This window comes from Juglans regia, chromosome 13 (genome assembly GCF_001411555.2).
Source record: "Juglans regia cultivar Chandler chromosome 13, Walnut 2.0, whole genome shotgun sequence".
Taxonomy (NCBI): Eukaryota; Viridiplantae; Streptophyta; class Magnoliopsida; order Fagales; family Juglandaceae; genus Juglans; species Juglans regia.
Genome location: NC_049913.1, coordinates 10129586 through 10156127, shown reverse-complemented (window position 1 = coordinate 10156127; position 26542 = coordinate 10129586). Strand labels below are relative to the sequence as shown.

Below are 26542 nucleotides of genomic sequence, written 5' to 3'. Positions count from 1 at the left end.
CCTTCCGAGCCACTCCCCTTCATAAATCCCCCACACTCTGCCTCTCAGCTCCAATTAAGTACTCACTCCGATATTCTCACTCTCCACTCTCTCTCTCTCTCTCTCTCTCTCTGGGACCTCTCTCTGTGTCCTTATCATCGTTTGTTTCGTATTTGAAATTATTTTCCTTTCAACTGGAAGCAATGATTTCCCAAGCATCACTGTCTAACGGCAGCTTTTGCCCTCTCTCTAACCTCCATTATTCTACCAAACGCTCTCTCCCGCGCTCAATGCGCCCACCCGTACTACCTTTTCTAGGCCGTAATTCCCGTCGCTTCGACCTTCTCCGCCTCCCTCCTGATCCTACTCTGCAGGTTCTTCGTCGTTACCTCCTCCTCTCTTTCACGTTTCGTTTTTGGCTTCCGTGCTTGTTGATGTTGTATTGAGTTTTCTTTTTATTGTTATTGTTATTTTTCTTCTTCTTTGGTTTGTTAGGTTGTCGAAGCGGTGAGATATGACGGTCCGGTGGTTGAGGTCGGGGATTTGGCGGGAATTGAGGACGGGGAGTTGGAGTTTGAGACTTGCGTTGCCCGCACTCTGCCTCCGGCATTGACGCTTGAGCAGGGGCTCCAGACTATCAACGAGGCTGTTGAGGAGTTGAAGATGAATCCTCCTTCTTCTTCTAGTGGAATTTTAAGATTTCAGGTACGACTGTTGCGGCATTTTGATTCATTTCTTTGCTGATAGGATCTCCATGGATCATGCAATGTGGCTGTTAATCTGCAGGTGGCTGTTCCTCCAGGTCCAAAAGCTTTGAATTGGTTTTGCTGTCAACCGGAGGAGTCGTCCGTGTATCCTCTCTTCTTCCTCTCCAAGAATACAGACGATCCAACAGACAAGTCGTTGTATTTAAAAAAAAGTAGTGGAGTTTTTGGAATCGGTGCTGCGATTTACTTTAAGGATTCCTCGTCTTCTAGTTCGCGAAGTTCGACCAAAAGGTTGGTTTCTTTTATTCTCACTTGTTGCTTTTCTAAAACTTGATCTCTCTCCCATTCGAAAATATTCAGTTAATAAGTCTTGGCAATTTTTATAACCAACTAAATGATGCTACTCGGTTTTCTTTTTTATTTTAGATGGTAGTTTGCCTAGTTTAATTAACTTTCTCATTGCAAGAAGAAAGTAAATTGTTCGAAGGTTTACCTTCTGTTTACTTATAAAAAAAAAAAAAGGTTTACCTTCTGCAGCAAAGAAGAATTTTATGGCCTAGGTACAAGGGTCAGTAGGAAAATGCTTAGACCATAAAAGACGTGGAACATATTAGTAATAAAATCCTTTTCCATCCATTCTACCATTGGTTGGAGAATTAGTTGCATATAGATCTTATGGTTCTTTATACTTCTTTAATTTCAGTGAGATGGTTCTCTTACATCCATTTATTCTGTGTCGTGACTCATTAGGCGATTGGAAAATCGTGCTACGTGATAACAGTGGTGCCTAAGCTTTTTCTGGGATCAACATCTATGTCATATCTGAACTCTTGTGTTATTCATCAGCTTTCAGTAGTTAGAGGGTCAATGTGTCAATTCTGATAGGTTTGGGTGCGAGGTGTAAAATGCTATTAGTTGAAGTGTGGAAAGTATATTTTCCCCATAACTATCACCATTGCTGCTCCTTGTAGTTAGTTACTGTTAGTGCAATATTCCATTATTGGCCATTACCATTCCATCATAGTTTTGACCTGACATTGCATTTATTGCTCAAAATCTTGATTTCTATATAGTTACTTGGAAGTTAGTTTATCTTTGTCTTGATTATAAATTACTTACAAAAAATATTTGGTTATAATTAGTGCACGTCTGTTGAATATAATTAGACACGTTATATTTGGCCACAAACCGTAAGCCTTATCAGGGTCTAGTTAGAGGATGTATACCATCTACATAATGTGTTTCACTTACTATGGAGGGATGCTTCACTTTTCAAATTTATTATGAATATAAGGATACATTTCCTTTTTCACCCTTTTCATTTTTTTTTTCTTTTTCTTTCACGTTATCTAGTAAAGGTACTTACTCTGAAGTTTTAAACGTGGATTCTACGTTTGTTCTGTTCAACTAAAGGATGTGTATGTGTTCCTCTACAGATATCTATCAATTGATTCAACCTTTATAATGGCTTATGGTTTTATGGATGTTAATTTCAACATTGAGTCATCTTCCATGATGCATGAGGCTGGTTCTTCGTACTTTTTCGTTCCACAGGTAAAACTTGAATCTGCTTACACATGTAGTGGTGCAACTATGTGGTGCTTGTCTTTTTTTATCCCTCTTGTTTTCATGCCTATCATCATCTAACTTTAGATGACAATGTGGCAACACAAATATGGAATATTTAATAATATCAATATATTTTTGACAGATTGAATTAGATGAGCATGATGGGGTTTCTATTTTAGCAGTAACAATTGCTTGGAATGATTCTTCTCTTTGTTCATTTGAAGAAGCACTCTGTTCTTATGAGTTTTCCCTCAAACAGGTATTCTAGGTTCTCTTTTCCAATTATGCTCTTATTTTATAGTTTCCTGCTTTTCATGCTTGGTTGGTAATGGTTCGAGCACTTGTGTTTTGAGTGGAATGGTTACCTAAATTGAGTTTTTTTACGGAAGAATTTAAAGAACTGAGTGGAAGTTCTGTGGCATTAGATTTCAGTGATTTCCTAAAGGTCACCTTGATGTCTAGGATGTATTTCCTTTTTTCCCCCATGGTTCCTATTGCTAATATTCACATTTAGCAATTTTGGACGAGCATTATCTTATGAGTGCTTCATAACTACTTATCAACTCAACTGTTATTTTCTAACTAAGATTGGAATTTCTTGGCTTGCATGATTCTTTCACGCAATACTCTATTTTAAGTGCTATTCATAGTTTTTTAAGACTCTTGCAAATATTTAGGTCTAATATTAAGTGATAAGAATATTGAAGTCTTTATATTTTTTTGTTTTGTGGAGGGATGGGGTGGGGGTTGTTGGACAACCCTCGGTGTTTTTGTTTAGAGTTAAGATGTTCACGTTCCTTAGTGAGTGAAGTTTCTACAAAAATTCAGTCGTGGACTTTTTGTCCTATAAGTGGTCATAAAATGTAGTATCTTTCTATTTTGATAATCTTTATTTTGATTTTTAATTTTCAGGCTAGTTCTCATTCTTGGCCCCACTCCAAAAGCATAAGATCTACTCTTGGAAAGCTCAATGCAGTGGAGGATAAAACTCTTTCGATGGTATGGATGTTAAGTTTTTCTAGATTAGTTCTACCGCTCAGTTATTCATAGACACTGGATTTATAACTGTATTTCGTTTTCTCCTTGGTCCTGTTATTTTTCTTAATATTGTTGTTGTTTGGTACTTATTCTTGAAGTTTAAGTTGTGTTTTCACCATATGTCTCTGATAATTATATAATTTTCAATTCTGTTAAAACAAGAAAGATATGCTAGTTCAAAAAGGAAATTCTAATGCCATAATCTGTATAACTGATTGCGCATACTTGTCTTAGAAAGAAGATAATACATAACAACAAGTTGTAAATGCTGAGTTTTCCTAGATGTTTCAGCATGGGAAAGATTTCTTTCTAATGTGATTTGTTTGCAAAGAGAATCCTAAGAGAGAGTTTAGACATATCCGTAGTTGTTTATAGTGTGAGGCATACATGCATACTCAGATAGATTAGTTCTGGAGGCTCAGAAAGCAGTCCCAAACTGATTCAGTGTGGTAAGTTAGAAACTTTTAGCTAACTTCATATTTCATTTTTAATCTTAGTTCCAAACATGCTGGAACACCAGTGTCAGTTTTGGGCATGAAACTTTTCTTGCTTGTACAAGCTGTGTATAAAACTCATAAAAATATAAAGTAGATAATATGCTGGAAGAGGGAGGGAGAGTATATTGGGGAGCTTCTGCTAGCTCTTGCTGTGTTGAGGAGGGTGGCTTAGTTTTGGATGAAAAATGAGAGAGAGACTAGCGACTTCACCTCGAGAACACTTCCAACATTGTACTTTAATCATATCCACTCTTAACCTCCCAAGAACCAAATGTGCCAACATAAGCAGTTCAGGCTTTCTGTGCTGTTGCATTTTTGCATGACTTGCAATCTCTTTAGATAGGGCTGAATGGTAGGTAAGGCCCACTGCCTGTAAGGCCTGATTTTAATCTAAAGGAGATGAGAGATAACCTACATTTGATGAATGCCTGGTTCACCATGTAGAAGCATATCTTAGCTGTGTGGTGGCTTCATTAACAAAAGAAGAGACAGAAGAGGAGAATAGTAGAACCCTTCACCTATATAGACTCATGGTGTTTCAGTTAATTTTTTTACAAGTATTTTATTGAAAAGCACAAAAGTGGTATGCAACCCAATGTACATAGGAAATATATGAGAGAGGCCAAATAAAAGGGAAGAATCAGAACTCCATTAGAAAGTTCTAAAACAGTTCATGAAAAGGGAGAGGCAATTCTGAGTTTTGACATCTGTGCACGTTATCTATGGTTTGTGTTGTGTTGCATGTATATACATTCTGGGTTTCAGTCAAGTGAGTTTGTTTATGTAAGCCTATGTTTGGATTCATTATGAAATTTCTATAGAGAGAAAAGATTGGAAGCAAACACTTAAAAATAAAAATCCAAACAACAAAGCAGAAAAAAATGGAAGACCTTTTAGTTTTCTGAAAGATCTTTACTTTGAGCATTTTTTTTTTTTTTTTACTTTTTTTCAAGAACTGAGTTAAACACTGGCTGAATTTATCGGTTTGGTGTTTTAACATTGAATAATATAATTTTGTAGGTGTACATGAACCTTCTTTCACAAGGAAGAAGAGAAGTTATGGCCGATATTATAGAACTGGTATATTCTTTTTCCCAGTAACTGTCATCCTTTTTATTTTGACTCTCAATTTGCCATAATGAGGTTGGGCGCATAACTATTGCATCACTGCGACACTGCTATTATTTGGTTAGTATACTCAATTCTACATTTGTATGCTGATTGGTTCTAATGTCCTCCACTTATATCGCAGAAAGAGGCTCCTTCTTCCAGTCAATTCTGCATCAGGCTTTCACCAGCCATTGCTGTTGCCAGTAACATGGTATTGCACCATTTTGTCAGTAAGCATAGAAAAGCATATCTTTCTAAATATTTTATTTGTCCACCAGCAGTGGAAAGTGGATACAAAAGCAGCCTTGGTCAAATGCCATATACAAGTGAGAAGAAAACTAAATAATTATGTGGCATTTTCTCAAGGTTGACTGTGCCTTTTACATATCCAGATGAATCAAGTACATCTGTGTTACTTATAAAAAAAAAAAATGAATCAAGTACATCTTTTGGGCAGTCATTTTATTGTTATCACCGCTCTCATTATTACCATTATTGCGGTTTTTCTTATCACCACCACCACCATCATCATCCTTAATCAATAAATCATCATTGTCGTCGTCGTCGTCATCATTGGCAGAAGTCATAGTAGTATGATTTACGATGCTGATGATGGCAACAATGTAAGGCCCATTATGAAGTTGGATTTTTCACCCATTTGTGAACATGTGAGAGTCAGTCATATATGCATGAATACGGACCCATTCAATACCCCAACTGATGCTGAGTTGGGAGTTCTGTCCACTTGTACAAGAAATGAAGTAGGAATATGATCACAAAATATTTAATTCCTTATGTTAATGAGCATATCGTTGTTGCATTTATTCTGATTGTATGGAGAATGGTGGAAAAACATGCTGGTCACAAATATTACATGATTGGTCTATTAAAATCAGTTGCTTCAACAACTAAGCTAGCTGACCTTTTGTTTGGAGTTCCTTGCTGAGTTGCCAAACTGCCAAGCTTGGATATGCCCAGCTAAGCTGGGTTATTAAAACGTCCCTGGCTTAGGAATTGCGGAAGTGTTATTGATTGAGAGACTTATCAATTGAGAGACTGGTGAAAAAAATGGAGACCATATTTGTGAGGCATTTTGGTGGTTTTTTAGTTTTGTCTAGGGACAGAAAATATTAGGCTTGAGAAGTTTTATAAAGTTCATGAGAAAAACTTGGTTTCAGTTCAGTGGGCTCAAGCAGAAGTCCTTGTTTCTGGAATCAGCTTGATTAAACAACTCAATACTAGTGAAGTTTTGACAAAGAATGGCCTTGACATCGATCCTGACAAAGCGAAGATGTGGATGTTTAGATAGAAGACTCAAAGAAGCATTAGTGTTAAGCAGTAAAAAACTGATTGACGCTTTGCTAGTAGTTAATGGTAAGCAGTGAGATATTCTTGAGATTATCAAAGAAAAGCACTAACTTTTTTAACTTTTTACCATTCTAGAATATAAGAAAAAAATGGAGTATAGCATCGTGCATGAGAATATGTGAGTTGAAGTTCTAACTTGGGGGAGGATTGACAAAAATGAATGGATTATTTTGTAAAAAGTGATCTCAACCTCCTATAAGTGAAAATAACGGCTTTTCCTGGGCCAAAACTTTTTATTAAGAATGATTAGCTAACTCAAGTTAATCGGATAGAATCCTGTGGATAGTCAAGGCTGGTGTATTTAAGTCAAACTGACAACATATCTCCCATAATAACCAACTGCCTGAGGGGGATGGGGGTTGATGGTGTCCAAAATGAGAACATATTTTCTCCTTTGAAAACTATATGGGGGACACATGTGGTGCCTAGCAAAGAAATAATGTATGGCACATTTGGTTTAGTTTTTTGTTTCTTTGGGTAATTGGTATCAAGCTTTTTTATAGTTCTGTTATTATCATATTGAGGTTTTAGCATAACAATTTAGAAGGGACAAACTTTGGGTGAAGATTTTTTGGTTTGTCTCTCTTTCTACTATCAGTTGGATCATACCAGTGAAATGTGTTACTCAGCACAAGACTGTGCCAACATCAATGCGGTTTGGGCATCACTTATAGTTGAAGAATGCACTCGACTTGGTTTAACGGTGAGATTAAGTACTAATAATATGTTCTCTCTCTATTTAGGTACACATGTCTGATTTATTCTTCACTGTAGTATTTTTGTGTAGCTCCTGGATCAAGATCAACCCCCCTTGCAATTGCTGCTTCTGCTCATCCCCTGGTAACATGTATTGCATGTTTTGATGAACGTTCACTAGCATTTCATGCTGTCGGTTATGCAAGAGGATCTCAGACCCCAGCAGTAGTCATAACATCATCTGGCACAGCAGTTTCAAATCTTCTTCCTGCTGTGAGTTTCATTTAATATTTATGATATGGACTTCATTTATTAGCTGCAAATGAAAACTCATGAACAATGAAATAAATTAGAATTGATTCTTTCCTTTCGATGCGCGCAATCTGATACTGTGATTAGGGTATAGAGCAACAAATAAGTAATATGCTGGACAACCTTTTTTATTATAACCGGCTTTGGCCATGGCTCACTGTCACAATTTTTCTTATTATACCATTATTGTAATTCAGTTTGCCTTCCCTATTTGTTTTATCCTGAAACTTGTATTTTGCACATAGATATGTAGCTTAGTTTTGCATACAAGTAATAATATGTGACAATCTACAGGTTGTGGAGGCTAGTCAAGATTTTGTGCCACTACTGTTGCTCACAGCCGATCGTCCTCCAGAGTTGATAGATTGTGGAGCAAACCAAGCAATTAATCAGGTATGGAACAACTAATTCACTCTGTTATCACATTCTCAAGTTTTCAGTTATTGCAACATATGATATACCTTGTTAAATTAATTGTTTCAATGGATGGATGTGTTGTGATGCCATCTATACCAGAACTACTTAATGATTGCATCTATCATGGTGATTAATAAGTTTTTCTCAACTTACGATTTGAAGAACAGGAAGTTGCTGAATTTTTTTTTCCCAACTACTAGCAATGCATACTCATACAAAAGTTTGACATAGGATTTGATTTTGACTTTGTATTAAGGAGAGGTTTGGATTCAGAGATGAGTTGAGATGGGTTGAGATGGTTTGTGAATAGTAGAATAAAAGTTAAATTATTTATTATATTTGGTGTGGGAATTTAGAAAAGTTGTTTTGGGATTTGAAAAAGTTGAATTGTTTATTATATTTTATGTGGAAATTTGAGAAAGTTGTAATGATGAATTGAGATGAGTTGAGGTGGGTTTTGAATCCAAACCTCTCCTAAAAGTAATGCTGAAAAAACATATTTTGCATGCCTACTCTTATATATATGGCGATGCACCTGTTTGGGTTCGTACTGTTCTCTTCCCACCCTATTAGGTATGAAAGACAACTTAACTTTTTTGTAGCTTAAAAACATAAGAGACATAAGCAAATCAAGTTTCTTCTATTCCTACTGCTTCCAAATTGTTCTTCCTTCATGTGAGATGGGATACAGATCTAGGGGCTCGTTTCTTTGTTATGTCAACGTTAAATACTTGGAATATTTAAACTTAGCCTATTGTCATTCATAAGATGTCAACAATCCTAGCTGCTGATTCTGGATTTTGGGTTGGTTGAACATGATTATGTAGAGTCTTTGATATTATTAGGTCGTATATAAACTTATTCTTTTTGCGCCACTTCATTTGTTTTAGAGTCTTGACTTAATGAAGCAATTGGAAGATCTTATTTTCTATCAGGGCTTAGTTGCATGGGACATGGATTAGTTGCTGCAATGAGACTAAGTGTATATATTTTGCTCCAAAGTTTTGTTAGCATACTCCTGAATCACATATTGAATTTTTTTTAATAGGTGAACCATTTTGGTTCTTTTGTGAGGTTGTTCTCCAGCCTTCCTGCAGCAACTGATCAGATTTCTGCACGGGTATTACTTACCACCATTGACTCTGGTGTATATCGGGCAACCTCTTCCCCTCGTGGCCCTGTTCATATCAACTGCCCTTTCAGGGAGCCACTGGAAAATACTCCAAAAAATTGGGTGCCAAGCTGTCTTAAGGGGTTAGACTTTTGGATGTCTAATGCCGAACCATTTACTAAATATATTCAAGCACAGAATTCTCGTGCATTTACTAATACTAACAGCCAAATGACCGAGATTTTAAATGTTATTCAAAGTGCTAAGAATGGACTTCTACTTATTGGTGAAATACAAACGGAGGATGAGATATGGGCAGCTATTCTCTTGGCTAAACACCTGCAGTGGCCTACTGTAGCTGACATCTTGTCAGGGTTACGATTGCGGAAGCTTTTGGCTTTTCCTGAACTTCAAGAGAATTTTATATTTGCTGATCATCTTGATCATGCTCTGATTTCAGATTCTGTTCGGGATTGGTTGCAGCCTGACGTGATTATTCAGGTAATACTTTCACCCTTTTGTGGCAAATTTTTATTGCCTCTATTGTTTGTTCTTAGTACCTCTTGCAGACATCTGGCGCATCTAGTTTGAAGCTATTGACAATAAAATTGTGATTTAGAGTCTATGTTGGTGCATACAAATGTCTAATGGGACCATATCAATGTTTACTTCGTTTACATGCATACCTTTTAAGCAGCTATTTGCCGTTGTCAACCTAGTTCCCATAATTGGGGTGATTTTTTATGTTGGCAAGTCATTTCATCAGTGTTTGCTTAAGATGGTAACTAAGATACTTTCTGCATCAAAAGTTCTGATTTTATTTTACAAATGGAAGAGTTGAACATGGAGTTAAATCAAAGAAGTCAGTGTTTGTGTAAGATGGTCTGAATAAAATTCATTCTCCATTAAAAAAAAATTGATTTATTCTATAAATGAAGAATTTAGGATGAAGCTAAATTTAAAGAGAATTATACTTTATATATTTGACAAATTAGTCATGGGATGTTAAAAGGGTTATCGTATTTGTTTTAACTCAAGTCCATGCACTTTGGTTAATGGGTGCTACAGTTCCTATTAAAAGTGAGAGTTAAAGGAACATCTATCTGCTCTCTTTGCCAACTGAACAGTTCATTGTGTTTTTTTCTTCTTGTTGATCGACCTAATCTCATTATATGCAGATTGGGAGTAGAATAACAAGCAAGCGCGTATCTCAGATGCTAGAGAAGTGCTCTCCACGCTCATATATCATGGTTGAAAAGCATCCATTTCGTCATGATCCTTCACATATTATGACTCACAGAATTCAGAGTACCATTGTTGAATTTGCTGATTGTTTACTTAAAGCTAAATCTCCACAAAAGAACAGCAAGTGGAGCTCTTTTCTGCATATATTGAATACAATGGTAATGATACAGGCAACAAGTCTCTAATTACGATATTTTGCTCTGTATTTATGTTTGTTTTACCCCGTTTGGTCTTTTATAGGGCAAGATCCTTGTCAACTTAGCTGGATATGTTTTGTGCAACCATCTTAAACACTACCAAACATTAATATGCAGCTGGAATCAGCTACAAACAAGTACAATATACTTGAGAAATCATAGCTTAACTTGTTTTAGAGCTATTTGTTGCATTCTCTAAAGTTTGATATCAGCTAGTTTTATGTATTGGGAGGGAATTTCTGCTTCCTAGGTGGTTTGGGATTGATTGGTGTTTACTTACCAAAAAAAGAGATCGATCGGTGTTCTTGAATTTAATTTAGGATATCGTTAGTGTTGTTGAATTCACTTACTCCCTCTTTATTGTGTCTTTATGAATTTCCTTTTCGTATTTTGTAGGTTTCATGGGAGATAACATTTCAAATTGGCAGCAAGTACCCATTGACTGAACCTCAAGCTGCACGTGTAATTTCGGAAGCACTATCATGCAAGTCTGCTCTTTTCATTGGGAATAGCATGCCAATACGCAATTTCGACATGTATGGACACAATGGGTCAGAATGTATTCATAGTGTTGCGGCTACAACGTTGAACTCAGAACTACCATGTCACGGGATATTGGTGGCTGGAAATAGGGGAGCTAGTGGAATTGATGGGTTGCTCAGCACAGCTGTTGGTTTTGCTGTGGGCTGCAACAAACGTGTAAGTTTCAAGAGTAGTGTTTTCTTTCCCAATTGAACTATTTAATGAGCATTTAGTGCTGGTTGCTGCTATTAGTTGAGTTAGAAGACTTTTCTGTTGCTACTTATATGCTAAAGACATTGCCCATCAACAGAGATTTCATCCTCTGCCAATTTCTTTTTCCTGGTGTCTGGATTTTAAAACTTCTTTTTTACCTTGAGGCAAGATGCAAGTTTGAATGGTTGATGCAAACTTTGCACTGTGTTTATTTTTGCAGTTACACCATAAGTGCCTTTTCTTTTGTAAAGCAGGAATTATTTTTCATTGTTTGTCGTTATATGCTTTCTCTTCTCAAATGAGCCATTCATAGGCTACAATTGAAGATATATCTTCTTTTTGGTTTTTGTTATGCTTTTGAGGATTTTGAAATCTCAGTTTCTTACCCATGTTATTGATGTTTGACTGATATATGAAAAATTCTATTAAGTAGAACGAGAAATTGATGAATTGCTAGACTGTCAACAACATCCAAGCTTCATGTTCCTGTAATTCAACAACTCATCACAATGATACCTTAATCTCATTTTCTACTCTGCTCAGTTATTCTGTTCATCTTGAATCGCCGCACCAATTTTAAGCAATTCCAACCACGCCCTTTTGTAGCCTCTCTTTTTCCATTTTTGCTCCTTCAACTTCTGGTATTTGTGCATTCCTTAGTGTTCACTGCCATGGCATAACCACTTCAGGTGACTCTCTCATTGTATCCTCATTTTGCCACTCATCCATGTTAACAAAATCTATTTCTAAAGGGGGAGACCTAGTAGCCTTTCATTGAAGAGATTACCAAACAACCCAGCCTCATAGTGTGATTGATCTCTCAGCTAGGTTGACGTTTCAAAAAGTACTTAACAAGAGATAAAGGGAAATATATTTCCTGCAGCAGTGTAACATTAAAGGGCTTATACCATTCATAGATTTTGATCAGATTGTTGATATTATCACGAGGTTATTTTTAGCACATTTGACGTTGATTGGAACTCAGTATGCCATTCTGTCCTTATATTTTTACTGGCATGGTATTATTTACTAGAGTTTCAACAAGTGGCTGAGTAGTAATTCAAACTTAGTTTAGCGTTGTTTCATTAGATTCTGTAGGTGACATACTTTGGGTGATGATTGGTGGTGTAGTCACCGTGCATGAAAGAATTTGGCACGGGTATGGTGCCCATGTGTTTTAGAAGATTTAATGAGTTTCCTTCCCTTTTTATTGGGGGTGGGTGGTGGGATGGTTACTAACCTATCATATAGACTATTTCCTTATATTGGTATTGAAAACACAAGATCATAGGAGCTTGCCCAATGTTCAATGTTCTCTATATGTACATATTTTGAAAGGGGCTTGTTCCCTCTGAATGATAAAAATGAGCAAGAACTTTGTTCTTTTGTTATCACATAGCTACTCACATAAATTAAGTTGATGTTGTGTCTTTCCAGTTTAAACAAAATTGCATTAATTCATGTTTCTGTATTTTATTTCAGGTACTGTGTGTGTTTGGAGATGTATCTTTCCTCCACGATACCAATGGCTTGTCACTTTTGAGTCAAAGGTTAGAAATTTATCTCAGTTTTGGGTTTCGTGTCATAATATATTCTTGCATCTTTTTCTGTTTTAGTTTTTTGTTTCATTTCTTCAATTTCTTATCAATCCAATGCAATCTGATATAGGTTATTAATTACCCTCTTGTAATTGATGTACAACGTGTCATCCCTCTGTTTGAGATCAAAATTTGTTGCTCTATCTGAAAGCTTTAATTTTCTTGAAGGAATTTGCGGAAACCAATGACAGTTATTGTGATAAACAATCATGGAGGTGCAATCTTCAGTCACCTTCCTATTGCAAAGAGAGCCGAGCCAAGTATAATGAAGCAATTCTTTTACACTGAGCATAATGTTTCAATTCGCAGCCTATGTGCCGCACATGGGTAAAATAACCTTGATATCTTTATACTGTTTGTGTTTCTCTGTCTGTCTACTGATTACATCATGTACGGTATGCTTTTATCTCTAATTGCTTCCAACGTGTACCTCTTCTGCTTTATATGTGCTTTGATGAGAGTTACTATCGCAGATTTAGAGATTGAAAAATTTAGCAATTATGCACATTAATTGATATGCAGACTTTGTTAGTCATTTGATTTTTATAACAATAAAAAAAAAACATTATTTCAAGTATGAAATGCGTGTAGTAGTTTGTATAATTTTTACAGATGACTCTTCGGCCAATATTCCCATTGCTTACACTGCAAACCATCACATCCTGATATTGGATACAAAATTGTGAATGATACTGAAAGGCACCAAAAGTGGGCTTAAATTGTTACCTTTTGATGTCCTTTGTTGGGTACTTTTTCTAATCAGAAGTGAGCAAGTAAATCAACAAAATCTAAATTAGGGATAGGTTTTAGGAGAAGTGATCTCCCCCACCCCAAGACAATTACCGTCCAATGAGCAATCTGAGGGTAATAGACATGAATTTTCAGAAGGGCAATATCTTTAGGCATCATTATTTGTTTATGAGGTAAACATGCAAAACATATTTAAAATGGAAAGAACCTAAAGTGGAAACTTATTATGCCTAGAATATATTAATTATCTCTTTTTGTAAATCAAATGTTCCTCTAATTACTTTAGAGATAATCATCAAATGTGCAGTGTGAAGCATTTACCAGTGCAGACAAAGATGGAGCTTCAAGATGCTTTAATGATATCTCAAGGTGATGAGATGGATTGTGTAATTGAAGTTGAGAGCTCCATTGATGCCAATGCTACCTATGCCAGGTTATTAGGTTCCATTGCTGCTTCAATTAATCTCTCTCTATAGGTCCATTGTTTTGTCACCGTCTACTGACATATTGTGCCTTTCATCTCAGTATTTTGAGACAATATGCAAGCCAGGCGGCAAATCATGCTGTAAGCGTCCTCTCAAGATTTTCTGTTCAAGATTCCATTTCACATGGAAACTTCCTTTGCAAGGTTGAGAGAATGGAGTACTCCCTGTTTAGGTGGGTATTCATTTACTTAATATAACAGAAATCTTCTGAAATTTGCAAAGTTGAAGAACTTGGTATAAATCTTCAATTTCCCTTGTGGCAGAATCCGGCTTTCTGCTCCATCTACTTTGACTTCAGTTGATCATGATCATACCAAGCTTTATCGAGAAGGTTATATGTTGTCTTTATATCTTGAAGATGGAAGTGTTGGGCTTGGTGAGGTTAGCTCTTCATCTACTATTCTCACTTTGAACAAAGATATAACCTTCATGTCACAAGCCAGCATAATTTGTGCCTGATTTTGCCTCTGTTCTTCATCATCTTTTACTTCCCCCCCTCCCCCTACTCTTGAATTTGTTCTCCTTCTTTTATCTTTATTATCCTTGTTTCCTCTTTCCCTCATCCCTCAATCCTTACCCCTCAAGATTTCAAAGAATGTTCTGATCATGCACTCTGTTGTTAAACAGGTTGCACCTTTGGAAATCGACAGAGAAAATATGCTTGATGTAGAGCAGCAACTCAGATTTATTCTTCATGTTATAAAAGGAAAGAAGATTAGTTTCTTCCTTCCTCTGCTAAAGGGCTCGTTTTCTTCTTGGATATGGAACAACTTGGGAATTCCGGTAGGTCCTTCTGTGTTTATTCTGAAAGTAAAATATTGACATGGCCCGTGAATAAAATTCTTAAAAAGATCACAGTCAAATCCCGATGTTATTTATAGCTTTTTCTCATATCTGTGATGGAGTAAAATTTAAAAGTTTTGAGTGATTTCATGGTGATACAGCCATCCTCAGTCTTTCCCAGTGTGAGATGTGGCTTAGAAATGGCCATCCTCAATGCCATAGCAGCAAGGCAAGGTTCCAGTTTACTAAACATATTACAGCCCAATACTGTTGAAAAAGAAAAATCTGAAAGTTCATCAAAGGTTAAGATTTGTGCCCTTCTTGATCCCAAGGGAACTCCTTCAGAAGTAGCTGATGCTGCTACAGCTCTTGTTGAAGAAGGATTTACAGCGATAAAGTTAAAAGTAAGTGAAACTTACAGTGATCATTCTGCCAATACTACTCTCCTTAATATTTGTTTGTGATTCTGCTATTTTCCTTACTGATGTTTCTAGAGGCCTGGATTTTTTGGTAATGTTCACTAGCTAAACAATTATTCTCACTACAGGTTGGACGTCGGGGCAATCCCATGCATGATGCCACTGTAATACAAGAAGTAAGAAAGAGGGTTGGCAGCCAGATAGATCTCCGTGCAGATGCTAATCGAAACTGGACCTTAGAAGAAGCTGTACAATTTGGCTCTTTGGTAAAGGATTGTGACCTGCAGTATATTGAGGTATAGTCTGAGGATAACCAGTGAATGTTACTGTTCTAACCCTTGTTGGTCCTAAGAATGGATAATACTTGGTATCCTTTACCATAACTAGTTATACACACTTCTCCAATGATTTTCAAGAAAAGTCACAGTAGTCTTAAGAACACCCTTCCACTTTGTTTGACATCTCTATTTTATATTGTTACACTGATACTTGTCCGATATTTTTTTATTAAGTACACTTGTCAAGTATTTGTGATGCAGATATGATATATTTGGTGTTTCTTGTAAAGTAATTGTTTAGCATATCTATTTCCTTTATTTCAGGAACCTGTTCAGGATGAAAATGATATCATCAAGTTTTGTGAAGAAAGCGGCTTGCCTGTAGCTCTGGATGAAACTATCGCCAATTTTCAGGAAAATACTCTCGAAAAGCTGGGGAAGTATACTCACCCTGGAATAGTTGCTGTTGTAAGTGGCATTAAACTTTAATTGTTACAAGCTTGTCTTGGAAGCTGGTGTCATACTTTTCACTAGGATGCAGTTAGGCTGCAATTTACACGTTCATATACTTCAATAAAGATCTGTACATACCAAAACACCAAGGATTAAGGGTAACTTAATGCATTATCCCTACTATTGGCTCGATCATTAGTGAAATCTTTTTATGATTGGCCAAGCTCATGCTGCTGGGTGCCCCATTTTAAGAGCATTGCCAGTGTTTACAAGAATTTATATGTGATGAACAATTATGGGACCAGAAAAATGATTAGAGCAAGTGCAGAATAAACTCCCAATTATAAAAAACGTCATCATTAAATTTATTTGTGTTGGTTTTATTCTGATTTAGATTTCTTATACTGGCCATTTCAGGTTATCAAACCAAGTGTCATTGGTGGATTTGAAAATGCAGCACTGGTTGCACGCTGGGCACAACACCAGGGAAAGATGGCTGTTGTCAGTGCTGCATATGAAAGTGGCCTTGGTTTGTCAGCATATATTCAGTTTTCTTGCTATCTTGAGCTGCAGAATGCAGACTTATGCAAAGTAATGAAAAATGAGCCAATCCCATCTATAGCCCATGGTCTGGGGACATACCGCTGGCTTGAAGAGGATGTTACAACTGCTCCTCTCAGGATTGATCGTGATCCATCTAGTGGTTTCATAGAAGCTTCTGTTGCTGATGCTAATCGAGTTCTGCAGAAACTTCAAATTAACCACAACGTTATTCTTAGAAAGTTTACTGGAGAGCAAGTTAGTACATACCAATTGAATGTAGATGTGAAGGGCTTCTCTTGTTCCATCAAAGTTCATGAGGTTGGACAAAGAACCAATGCAAGTGTAAGAATTTTACAATAGTTATACTAGTCATTTTGTCTTTCTTTTTACTCTCTTTTGTCAACTTAACTTGCATATATGCTCCACCTTTCTTTGGGATCATAATCGCTACAATTACTGGACAGAATACTACATGATATTTGGGAATCATATTTTTGGTAATCAAATTCTTATGCTGAGAAACATTCTTGGCTTATTAATGGATATTGGCCAGTTGTAGTCAATTTCAAAATTCTTAAAAGAAATCCACCCTATGAATATGATGGTATGATCTGTTGGTTGAATGGTGCTGTGAGGGCATCTTGAGACATGGAGGTTAAATTTTTGCTTCACTGGTGTCTTTAGTTCTATACTTTTCATGGTAGCTGGACAATTTTCATGACCCTAATTTCATTTACTAAATATTCTTCACATTTGCTGCAGCCATTACTTGTTAGACTTGTAAGAATCAACCTGCAGTAATGTTCATTTATTGCATACTCACTCCACAATGATTTAGCTGGTGCAGGATGATACAGTTTTATTTCTTCATGGATTTCTTGGGACTGGTGAAGACTGGATTCCTATCATGAAGGCCATCTCAGGATCAGCAAGATGTATTTCAATTGATATTCCTTGTCATGGGGGATCAAAGATTCAAAACCACAGTGCTAAGGATGCCACACAGCATCCAAGTTTGTCAATCGAGGTAGTTGCAGACTTATTGTACAAAATGATTAATCAAATTACTCCAGGGAAAGTTATTTGCGTGGGATACTCAATGGGAGCAAGGATCGCACTCCATATGGCCCTGAGATTTAGTGATAAGGTACATTGATGATGTTTGAGATTTTGATCATAATTCTGTGCTTCACATTTATTATTTTGTAATTGATGGAGATAATTATTTATCATGAAGATCAAAGGAGCTGTTGTAATAGCTGGAAGCCCTGGTTTAAAAGATAAAGCAGCAAGAAAAGTTCGTACGGCTAAAGATGATTCCAAAGCACATTCCCTTCTTGCTCATGGCTTACAACCATTTGTGGACACCTGGTACACTGCCGATTTGTGGAATAGGTGATTTCTATGTTTTTATCTTTCAGGATGTCTAGCTTCTATGATAGGCTCCACTATACACATAAATCCTGCTTTATGGGTCAGCTGATAAAGTTCTGAATTTGAACAGCTTAAGAGGCCATCCCCATTTCAATCAAATAGTCACCAGCCGCTTGCAGCATGATGATGAACGGAATCTTGCAAAAGCTCTCGCTGACTTAAGCGTTGGGAGACAGCTGTAAGTTTATCTGGAGCAATAAGAATTTTTCACATTTAAAGTATCAGTATCTTAAGTTTTGTTTTTTCCCATTTATAGTGATGGGAGACCAAAGAATCTTAACTGCATCTAATCTCTCTAGAAATTATGGAATTGGAAAATGTGGTTTTGAAATTTTAATTTTGGGAGGTTTAAGTGCTTGGGCTGAATCAATTGATGCATATAGTACACTTTAACCTATTGAAGTGAAATTCATTTGCACTTGCTTCAAATTCCTTTTTGCATTATTTAGGACATGTCAACTCAAATTGTGCTACCTCATGTAGTTACTTTAAAGGGAAAATTCAAAATTAGTCCCTTGGTTTTCATACGATTGAGAATCACAGCCTAGACTTCCAAATCAAAAGAAAATCTCCCCCAACAAGTCCTTTGGTCAAGGTTCCAACTTCCATTAAAAAACTTGATGAAATCTATGCCACGTCACAACCATGTTGTGGTGACATGTCATTTATATAGACTGCAACTTCTTTGGTATTTGCATGACTTGATGCTCCCATCATCTAATGCAAAAGATTGAACATGGAATTTGCATGGTACCTTTGTCCTTAGGCTTGTGAGGCTTCTGAAAGTACATGTTTTTAAACCATTTGACAACTTCATTCAACTGCCTTGTACATATGTTCTCTAAAACCAACTTCAAAGTTGATGATCTCTTTTGTGAACATACCTTATCCATGATACACTATTTCAGAAGTCAATTCTACAAATACAGTAGTTTTTTTATTGTTTTCTATTTTACCTTTGCATTATAGGTCTTTGTGGGATGACTTGAAGCATTGCAAAACGCCACTTTTGCTCGTGCACGGGGACAAGGATACAAAGTTCAAGAAAATAGCTCGTGAAATGTATCATGAAGTTAGCAATGGCTTGAAGAGTGGAGATGAGTCGAGGGAGGAGATGCATGAGATTGTTGAGGTTCCAAACAGTGGCCACGCTGCCCATCTGGAGAACCCTCTATCTATTATCAAGGCGTTGAGGCAATATTTGACGAAACTGCGAACAACTTCTTTCCAATCCACAGAGTCCTCCTCCTATACAGAGCTGTAGCCTTTTGTCATTGATAAGATGCAATAAACCAGCTGATAATGCAGACGACGATTGTCTGATGCGTCTCGCAATAAGAATTAATGCTGGCGTAGCCATTGTCAAAGTTCATTGTTTATAATTCTTTTTGTTGCACGGATACTGCGTATAAGCAAATAAATTAGCAATGGGAATTTCCCACTTTGAAAGGCAATAAAAATAAAAATTATGGTTTTACACTTTGCCTGTTGCTGCTTCTAATACTAGAGTATTCTATTCTAAAGTGGAGTCGAAATCAGATGTACTCCACTGGTAAATCCTCCTACCAATCATGGCTGCAGCTACATCTACGATTCTACATTATCTAAGCCTTGAACTCTTGAAAAGAGAATGTGCTATTTTAAGTTTCGCTATAATTTTCCTCAAGCAATGGAGTAAAGATGGGTTGTGGGCATCAACTGCGAGAGCGTTTTTACCACCCATGGGTCCTGTGTTTAGCAATTAATGATACCATCTCAACCGTTTTAATTGCTGAGAACCAATCCCAAGAAAAGCATGCAATGGTAACGCAAAAACAAATATCTTCTACCCAATTAGGCAGTAACTGATGATTTTTTTAGTAACAGAATCCGTAAGTATTGCACTTTTTATTTTCCAAATATTATATTTATATAAATAAAAATTAGCATTTTAATAATAGATCATATTATTATTTTTAAACAATTACACTACGTTTTACAATTCATGCTTATGTTACAATCAACACCCTAGGCTCAGTTTGGATACATAAAAATCTCATCTCATCTCATCATTATAACTTTTTTAAACTCTCACACAAAATATAATAAACAATTCAACTTTTTAAAATCTCAAAATAAAAATTATATTAAAAAATTATATTCTAACAATATTTTATTCAATTTTCAACAAAACATCACATCTCATCTCATCTTATCTTAACTGCGTAACCAAATGAGTCATACCGCATTTGTGTCACTCATGAAAATCTCTCTCCTTCATAGAAACTTTCAACAAAAAAATCATCACCCCTTGTTTTTCTACATGCACCTCAGTATGACTATCCTACAGCCCATTCAACCGATGTGGAGCCACCACGTTCCCCCTAACCAATGTGTGTGACCGCCATGAAATGTCCCTTGTCATGGCTTCCGAGCCAACCCCCTATTAATGCTCAAAACAGCGTAGCCCGGAAGGGGAGAAAAATTCATTTCCGGAAGCACTAGGGTGGGTTGGGCCTCGAACGGTAAGTTGTGGAGCCCTCGGCGATGATCCGGTATGACTGTACGTTGTCTGTAAAATTCATTTCCGGAAGCACTGGGGTGGGCTGGGCCTCGAACGATAAGTTGTGGAGCCATCGGCGATGATCCGGTATGACTGTACGTTGTCTGTGATACGTCCATGGCAGTGAACAGTATTTAAACGCGGATAAAGTAAGGAGAGATGGACATACAGATTTACGTGATTCGACACTAAGTCTACATCCATAGGGGTTTGGGGAGGGAAGATTCCACTACAATATGCTTGTTTACACTCTCTTAACCTCTCATTTCTCACTATACAATGGGAGCTGGAGATCTACTTGCTGGAGAAAATGTTCTCTCTTGAGCTCTCTTTCTAGAGGTTGAAGAAGCAGTCGAAGAAGAAGCCCCCCCAAGAAGCTTGGCCAAGAATCCCTCCAAGCATCCAAAAGAAAAGTCCTTGAAACCATAGGCACCCTGTCCCTTTTATCTCCTGACCTCTTTACTTTATGTCACTTCCCTTTACCTTATGTCACTTCCCTTTACTTTATGTCAAATCAACCATTTTTCTCTTCTGACACATTATCTCTTGCCTTCCTTTTTCCCTTCTCTATCCAATTTTTTTCTCTTCCTTTGTCTTCTAGTGATGGTCCCTTGATGGGCTGGGCCTTGAGAACCATTTTGGGCTTTGTGTATTTTACCCCCTCACAGTTGCCCGCTATTCTTAAGGGCAATTTGTTCAAAAAAGATCTTGAGAATCTTCAAAGGTAAAATATGCAATCGAAATGATTCACTCATGTCCATAGAGAAATAAATTCTGGGAGTTGGTCCTGGTCATCCGTTCCTCTCACATTAAGCAGTAAAGATTTTCGAGCACAGGATTAGGCAGGAGATGGGCTCGACCATGTAGAGTGCGAGCGTAAAGTCCGTCTTGGCAAGATAAGCAGGAGGTAGGCTCGACCGTTTGGAGTGCGAGCGTGAAGCCTGCCCTGGCAAGGTAAACGGGAGGTAGGCTCGACCGCTTGGGGCACAAGTGCGAAGCCCGACTATGGCGGGAGGTGGGCTCGACCACATAAGATGCGTAGGGCGCAAGCACGTAGCTCGACCATGGCAGGAGATGAGCCCAACCACGTAAGATGCATACGAAGGTTGGCTAGGCAGTCAAGTGACTTGCCCACCTATTCTGGCACCTGGGAGGTCAGTCGGTCCCTAACCTTTCCCTCTTGTTGACTTTTTATAAAAATGGTAAAGAGGGTCAAGCAACTTATAAGACTGAACTCACCCTAAGTCTTGCCAAAAGGCATACGTTCTTCCGGTGTCTCTCTTTCGATGATGCTGGTGAACTTTCATTTTTTTATGTGAACTGCAGTTAATGTTAAAGTATGTTTGTTGTAACCGGCGCAAAGTGGTTAGGGAGCCCATCGACCCTTTGGGTCTACTTCAAGCAGTTGTGGAGTTCGGAGGCACGTTAACTCCGAAAGCTCGTTCCCAAAGGTAACGTACTGGTAGCGCTTATGGCACGAGTGCGAACACTCGACGTTCGCTGGTGGAGATGTTATCTCAAAAGTAATATAGGGCAATCGAAAGACTGAACTCGCACTTTGCTGTGAGGCAAGTCGAGCCACCTTACGACTAGACCCACATGTTGACCCTTACGGGAAGGCAAGTAGGAGATACTACAAAAGTCAAACCTGTTAGTGCTAATATTTTCCAATCACAAGTGCGAAATTCGCAAACTTGAACTGTCTTGCTGAGGTGCAGGGAAGGTCTGAGAAGCTATCCGTTTGGGGTTTTGTTGCTGGAGATGACGTTCCGTTGCAGGAGATGGCATTCCGTTGCAGGAGATGACGCCCTAGGAGTAGTTCGGGTAGCCGAAGGCTGACCCGCACTCCTCTGCGAGATGAATAGTGCAACCGTAGGCATTACACTCATCCCTTTGGTGTCTCGCAAGGAGATAAATAGTTGATGGAGATTTCGTTAGTGGAGATTCTGTTTAGGGGTGAAACCAATCCCGTTTTGGAGAGATTTTGGAACCGAACCGGTATATACCAGTTTTGAAAATTTAAGAACCGATACGGACCGATTCATCACCAAAATCGAAACTTTCAATTTTTCAGGTTTTGGTCCGGTCCGGTCCGGTTTTCCAATTTACCATTTACACGTGTGACACTTTATATGTTTAATGTTATAATTTTTTTAATACTAAATTTAATTGTGAGAATTTAGTATTTATTATTAACAATTACTAATTCTTTAATGTTCAATTATAGTAGTATAATATAAGAAGTGTCTAACTTATTATTGAAATTAATAAACTTGAATAATAAGATCAAAATAGTATAATTAGTGTCTAATTATACTAGTATATTAATTTTATGTTATAAAATTAATAAACTTGAATAATAAGATTAGAATTCATGTTATATTAATTAGAAATATAGCATATAATATATAATAATAATATAAAAATTATATATAATATAAAAAATTAAAAATATATATGTACCGGCCCGTTTTGGTTTAAACCAATTTTCAAAATATGAAAACCGGTACCATACCGGTTTAGGACCAATTTTCGCTTTTATGAATCGGTACCGCACCAGATCGGTTACAAGCCGGACCAAACCCACCGGTTCAGTCCAGTCCGATTCAACCGATTTTTCGATTTTTTCTTACAACCCTAATTCTGTTCCTTCTTCGGGTAGCAGAAGGCTGACCCGCACTCCTCCACGAGAGGGATAGAGCAGCCTTAGACATTACATTCATCCCTTTGCCTCGCGGGGAGGTAAGTAACTGATGGAGATTCCGTCTTCGGGTAGCCGAAGGCTGACCCGCGCTCCTCCGTAAGAGGGATAGAGCGGCCTTAGGCATTATACTCATTCATTTGGCTCGCGAGGAGGTAAGTAGCTAATGGAGATTTTGTTGATGGAGATTTCGTTGGTGGAGATTCTGTCTTTGGGTAGCCAAAAGCTTACCTGCACTCCTCCACGAAAGGGATAGAGTAGCTTAGGCATTACACTCGTCTCTTTGCCTTGCGGGGAGGTAAGTAGTTGATGAAAATTTCGTTGATGGAGATTCCATCTTTGAGTATCCCAAGGCTAACCCGTACTCCTCTGTGAGAGGGATAGAGCAGCCTTAGGCATTACACTCATCCCGTCTCGCGAGGAGGTAAGTAGTTAATGGAGATTCTATTGGTGGAGATTCCATCTTCGGGTAGCTGAAGGCTGACTCGCAGTCCTCCACGAGAGGGATAGAACAGTCTTAGGCATTACACTCGTCTAGGGGTGTAACCGGTTTAGTTTTAATAAAATACAAATTTGTTATAAAAAATCTGTTTATAGGGAAAAAAATTGCTTTAAAAAAATCCGTTTTATTAAAAATCTATTACTATTTACAAAAATCTGCTTTATATATACTATATATAATTATAGTGATATTAATACTATATATAGTTATAGTGAATCAGTAATTACTATAACTATATAATAGTCTTAGTATTAGTATAACTATATATTAGTATTAGTTATAGTGATTTAGTATAACTATATTAGTATAAGTTATAATGATTTAATATAACTATATTAGTATTATTATAAATATTAGTTAAAGTTATAGTGATTACTGATTAGTATAATTATATATTAGTATTTGTTATAGTGATTTTAATTTAGTATAACTATATAATACTATTAGTATAACTACTAATACTATAATGATTTACATAGTTATTTATATATAGACTTAAAATAGTTTACTAATACTAATAGTATTAGTATTAGGGCATAAAATGTAATTAATATACTAATGTATATTAATATTACTAATGTATTATGTATTTATCAAAAAGAATATGTTGAGAATTTATTAGACCATAAAATGTTATTAATATATATATATATATATTATGTTTAAAGCATATGATCAAATAAATTTTCATGTTTAAAATTAAAATTTTATGTTATAAATCATAATAATATTATCTTATATAATATTAAAAAAATTAATTTAAAATATATAATATTATGAATCGGTTCGGTCCGGTCCAAACCTAAAAAGCATAGAACCGGAACTGGACCGGTACCGGCCAGTTTTGGAACTAAGGAACTGGTCCAGTTCCACCGGTTCGAGCCGGTATTGTTCGATTTTCTGATTTTTCGGTTAATTTGTACACCCCTATACTCATTCATTTGCCTCACGGGAAGGTAAGTAGTTGATGGAGATTCCGTTGGTGGAAATTCCCTCTTAGGTAGCCGAAGGCTGACCCGCACTCCTCTACGAGAGGGATAGAGCAACTTTAGGCATTACACTCTTCTCTTTGGTGCCTCACGGGGAGGTAAATAGTTGATGGAGATTTCGTGCTACATGGATCAATCATGTTAGTGAAAACAAAATCCGCATAAGTTTTAAAGGAGACAAACTGGCGTATTTAGCCGCTATGACTGATTTTTGCCCATTGTTGTTTGTTATTTCTTCTATTCCTTGCTTCTAATTTTTATTTTTATTTCTATTTTTTACAACCCGGACAGATGAGTCCCAAGCAGAGGAGGTGAGTCTGTGAGTGAGGAGCAAGTGGTTGATGAGCATCTTGACTGAGGAGCATGCATGGCCAAGGAGAGTGTCTGTCCAAGGAGTACGTGGTTGAGGAGCAAATTATAGAGGAGGTGGTTGCCTGCCAGTGGCTGAGAAGCTTGTTGGCCGAGGAGCTTGCTATTCATGGTTGCCCGCCAACGGTTGAGAAGCTTGTTGTCTGGTCGACGAGCGTGGTGGACGACAGGCCAATGGCTGGGGGGTGTACGTGTTGTCTAACAAGTACATAGAGACCTTGAGCGAGGAGGAGATACCACAGGCGAAAAGTTCGTCCGACCAGTCAGTCCAAGAGGCCAATGGGCGAGGAAGCCAAGGCGAAGGGCCCGTGACTGCAGGGACTCCCCATTAAGGAGCTCGAGGGCCGTAAGTTTGGTCATGGAGGTGTGGCTGGCGAGTTCGTGGCTGTGGAGTGTTCTGGCCAAGGAGTGGTAACCTTTGGTCATGGTGCATAGCCGAGGAGTGGCAGTCCTCCAGTTGGCATGGAGACCTAGACTGTGAGTTAGCCAAGGAGTCCAGTGCACGTTTCGTGCACTAGGTGCGTGACTTCAAGCCACCGTTGCCCACCTTGTGTTGGGGCGCAAAGGTGGCATTCATGCGAGGATAGAACATGTCGGCGGTCCACACGGTGGCCACCGCACCCCTACCGTGCCATGGCACGACTAGGCTGAGGAGATATCAGCCACATGCATTCTCATGCACGTGGCCGTGCGGCGAGGTCCCCACCGTAGCCAAGTGGTCATGGATCGTCTCCAAGGAGACACGCGACGCCGACGGTTCGTTTGGTGACCGCTGGCACAACCCCTGGATATGCCACAACAGGGTCGTGGCTCATCTAGGTGTACGTTGTCGTGCGTCGTTGTGCACGACCCAAACATTAGGTACGGCCCCGTGGGTAGGGTCACCGTGTGTCGGACAAAAACTGTCGGTGGTCCAAGTAGTGTCCGCCGACGGGTCAACTAGGCTAGCAGTGAGGCGTCGCGAGCCTCTCGCTAAGTGCATGTCGAAGTGCACTGGGTTCGTGGTCGTTTGCCACCGTACACAAGCCACGAGTGTAAGGTGCCCCACCAGCGGGGACAGAGGGCGCCGACAGACCTATTGGTGGCTGCCGGTAGGTCCCGCGAGCTCATGGCGGGCCGTCGTGAGCTCCTCGGAAGCCAGGCAACATGTGTCCGTTAGGCGTGTTACGAACAATCCTTGGCGCGAGGGGGGGGGCATCCAGTCGGCGACAAAGACCACCGAAGGCTCACGTAGTGGCCGCCAGTAGGTTCATCTAGCTCATGGCTGGCAGACGCGAGTTTTTCATTGTGCTATCAGGCGTACCTACACTGTGCATGGCACTGCGTATGCCATGAGTCAGGACGTGATGCCCATGCAGGCACTATAGTGCATAGTGTTTGCCCACGATGCAAGTGTATGCGCCTAGTGTATATTCATGAACAATATTTATAATGCTCACTTAAATAGACTATGTACTTAAAAGCATAGGGAGTGGTGGGCGCTATTTAAGCTTAAGTGGCCGGGGAGTTTGGGACCCCAACCCTACACACTGGATGTATAAAAAGTCCAGTGCACTTTTAATCGCTTGGGCGAGGAAATGTTCACTCACCCCTTTTCTGCAGTAATGTTTTTCGTAAAAATAAAAGTGGAAAGGTTGAAGATACTTATTTGAAAAACTTTCAATTGCTCATTTAGAGATTATTTAGCGCGCGGAGACATTGTCCTTCTTCCGCTT

At 38.2% G+C, this 26542-nt stretch overlaps 1 protein-coding gene across 2 annotated transcripts; it reads left to right on the top strand.

The window, feature by feature from the left end:
• Positions 1-71: 71 nt before the first annotated feature.
• On the top strand, positions 72-19203 carry LOC108981645 (protein PHYLLO, chloroplastic). 2 transcript variants are annotated; one of them, XM_018952870.2, is made up of 28 exons: positions 72-353; positions 475-684; positions 766-977; positions 2123-2240; positions 2398-2514; positions 3168-3254; positions 4811-4870; positions 5043-5111; positions 6867-6971; positions 7043-7237; positions 7571-7669; positions 8742-9305; positions 9983-10207; positions 10643-10945; positions 12464-12531; positions 12748-12906; positions 13637-13762; positions 13855-13986; positions 14078-14195; positions 14442-14597; positions 14759-15001; positions 15145-15312; positions 15619-15762; positions 16165-16632; positions 17138-17437; positions 17528-17685; positions 17795-17902; positions 18694-19203. In XM_018952870.2, exons 1-28 carry the CDS (start codon positions 183-185, stop codon positions 18986-18988), a joined length of 5178 nt encoding a protein of 1725 aa, XP_018808415.2. In that variant the 5' UTR covers positions 72-182; the 3' UTR covers positions 18989-19203. The 2 variants fall into 2 exon arrangements, with proteins under 2 accessions (XP_018808415.2, XP_018808414.2); XM_018952869.2 differs by having other exon boundaries at positions 17129-17437.
• Positions 19204-26542: the final 7339 nt, after the last annotated feature.